Source organism: Simochromis diagramma, unplaced genomic scaffold, assembly GCF_900408965.1.
Source record: "Simochromis diagramma unplaced genomic scaffold, fSimDia1.1 OVJJ01000091.1, whole genome shotgun sequence".
Lineage (NCBI taxonomy): Eukaryota > Metazoa > Chordata > Actinopteri > Cichliformes > Cichlidae > Simochromis > Simochromis diagramma.
The window spans coordinates 253362-255912 of record NW_024386901.1 but is presented as its reverse complement, the minus strand read 5'-3'; the positions used below and the strand labels follow the sequence as shown (position 1 = coordinate 255912).

Genomic DNA, 2551 nt, shown 5'->3' with positions numbered 1-2551 from the left:
CATTACCGTCTTTCTCGTCTTTTCCCAGTGTCACAACCAAACAGGAGGATCTATTGGTTGGAACTGCTTAGCCTTGCACACATTCTTATTTTAAACTTAATCTGGAATTCATTGCAAACTGTTTGTGTGGGATATGAATGACTAGATTTTGTTTTTCTCCAAGAGTTAGTAAAAAACATCCGCATCTTTGCAGTGTATACAGCACTATAATGACCAGACCTAATTCTTTTGAAAACCTTACATCTTTCCACAGGTCTCAACTTCATCAGACATCACCTAGACACAGAGCTGGATGATGCCAGCGCAAACAGCAGCCTAACCAACACAACACCTAACTGGTGTTGGCCAGAGGGGCCGATGGCGCGATATGGCAGCCTCGCTTCTGTCAGTCTGCCCCAGGGCAGCTGTGGCTACAACTGTAGCTGCCTCCACCAGTGTGTGAATGTGAGAGTGAATGAATAGTGGTATTGTAAAGCGCTTTGGGTGCCTTGAAAAGCGCTATATAAATCCAATCCATTATTATTATTATTATTATAACCGACTAAGATGATGGATCCATGGGGTCAGGAAAGCCAGAAGCAGGGGAGCTGGAGAGGTACCTTTCATGTCCATTCACTGGAGGTGTGGATCTATTGCATGGCGTTCCTCACATCCAGAAGCTGTCGATCAAAGTCAATACAGCTCTTCCTGCATCTGGAGCTTGTGAAGAACTTCTCAGTCATGCAGGACTCCTGTTCACTGCTAAACAGTTACAGCTTCACAGAAAGAACCTTGAGAGCAAAATGCTGCTGAAGCTTAACCATCACTTCACTGAGTGAAGAAATGGCACATTTTCAATATCTTGTGCTTGTTTTACACCTTTTAATGTTAAAGTTGGCCTCTGTGCTTGTCAGTGTTTGAAAGACACTTTCTTGCACTGAGGTATGCTTATTTTCAATATCTTGTACTTTTTTTTTACACCTTTTAATGTTAACTGCCACTCTTTGCATCCATCCTAAATTCCACATTTCTCAAGTTGAACTAGTTTATTCTACTCCACTGTGTAAGATTTAAGATCTCAGCTAAAAAGATTTTGTGTTGAAGTCGTGCAGTGCTAAGCAAAAGAAAGTGAAAAGGGTGAGATGAACCTCCAATGTTCAGCTCCTTGGAGGCTTAATTTGTCTGATAAAAACCTTCCACACACTGTAACTGCTCACTGTTTGCGTGATGGTGCATTTTTCAGTATTTTCCATTTATCCACCTTGTGCAATTTGTTTAATGAAACATTTTGTAGTTTTTTAAAACATCAATGGATGAAGAATTAAATGTTACCTATATAACTTTTGATGGACATGTGGAAATTAACAAATACAGATATGTTTATTTTTTTATTATGTTCACATTATATATTCTAATAACTTGCAGTAACTCTATTATTATATACCTCATTTTGATCCACAAAAATCTCCACAAACCTATGTACACTTTTATTGCAGCATTGCTACTGAACGTCGTTATTTACGCCACAACTATTTACCCAAAACTCCTGATTGACTTTTTATCTGAAAAACAAATCATATCATATTCAGCATGTCTCTTTCAGTTTTTCATAATTTATTCTCTAGGTTGTTCTGAGTTTTTTCTCTTGGCAGCCATGGCCTATGACAGATATGTGGCTATATGTAAACCTCTACAATATCCAACCATCATGAGAAAAAGCACTGTGAGTATTTTCCTGGTCATAGCTTGGCTTGTACCTGCTTCTAATATTGCCGTCCAAGCAATAGCAATGGCTAAAAGTAAACTGTGTTCCTTTCATTTAAAATCAATATTTTGTAACAATACAATTTACACTCTTCAGTGTGTAAAATCAAGGTTAGTTACTGTATTTGGAATTGTTATTTATTTAGATCTCGTAGTATTTCCTATACTTTTTATAGTTTTCACATATACAAAAATATTTATAGTCACTTATCGCAGCTGTAAAGAAATTAAGAAAAAAGCTGCAGAGACCTGTTTACCCCACATGTTAGTTTTAATTACTTTTTCCTGTTTAGGTATCTATGATGTAATCATGGCTCGAATGGAAACAGATTTTCCAAAAACTGCACGCTTAATAATGACATTACAACTAGCTTTGTATCATCCTTTGTTTAATCCATTCATATATGGGCTTAAAATGAAGGAAATTTCTAAACATCTAAAAAGCTTGTTTTGTCCACCACTGTTATAAATTTAATTTGTAGAATTTAAACCTGTTAATAGCTGATAACATTTTTCTGAGTGCATGTTTATTGTAAATATGCTATAGTCTGTTTTACGATCATACTACTTATTTTTTTATAATTTTTTTTTTTATATACTTACATAAACGCTAGAGTGGAAACTTTACTAAAAATTATATCCATGCTGGCAGGTACTATGTTAAATCTTCAAGAAAATTTTCTTCATTAGTTAATCGTATATATTGTTAATTGTTATATATAATTCAAAGTAAATGAGTAAAATGTTTGGAGTTTTCAGCTCTCCATTCTCGTGAAAAAGAGGCTTTCCAGATTCATTTTAGACTTAT

At 35.4% G+C, this 2551-nt stretch overlaps 1 protein-coding gene across 1 annotated transcript; it reads left to right on the top strand.

Annotated features, from left to right (window-relative positions):
- The first annotated feature begins 975 nt into the window (after positions 1–975).
- LOC120735362 (olfactory receptor 6N1-like) lies at positions 976–2212 on the top strand. Its single transcript, XM_040034704.1, has one exon. The coding sequence runs from the start codon at positions 1289–1291 to the stop codon at positions 2210–2212; it is 924 nt and encodes a 307-aa protein (XP_039890638.1). The 5' UTR covers positions 976–1288.
- Positions 2213–2551: the final 339 nt, after the last annotated feature.

What these genes read in the sequence shown, in the direction of transcription:
- LOC120735362 (XM_040034704.1), top strand. Translation starts at nt 1,289, where the DNA reads ATGGATGAAGAATTAAATGTTACCTATATAACTTTTGATGGACATGTG.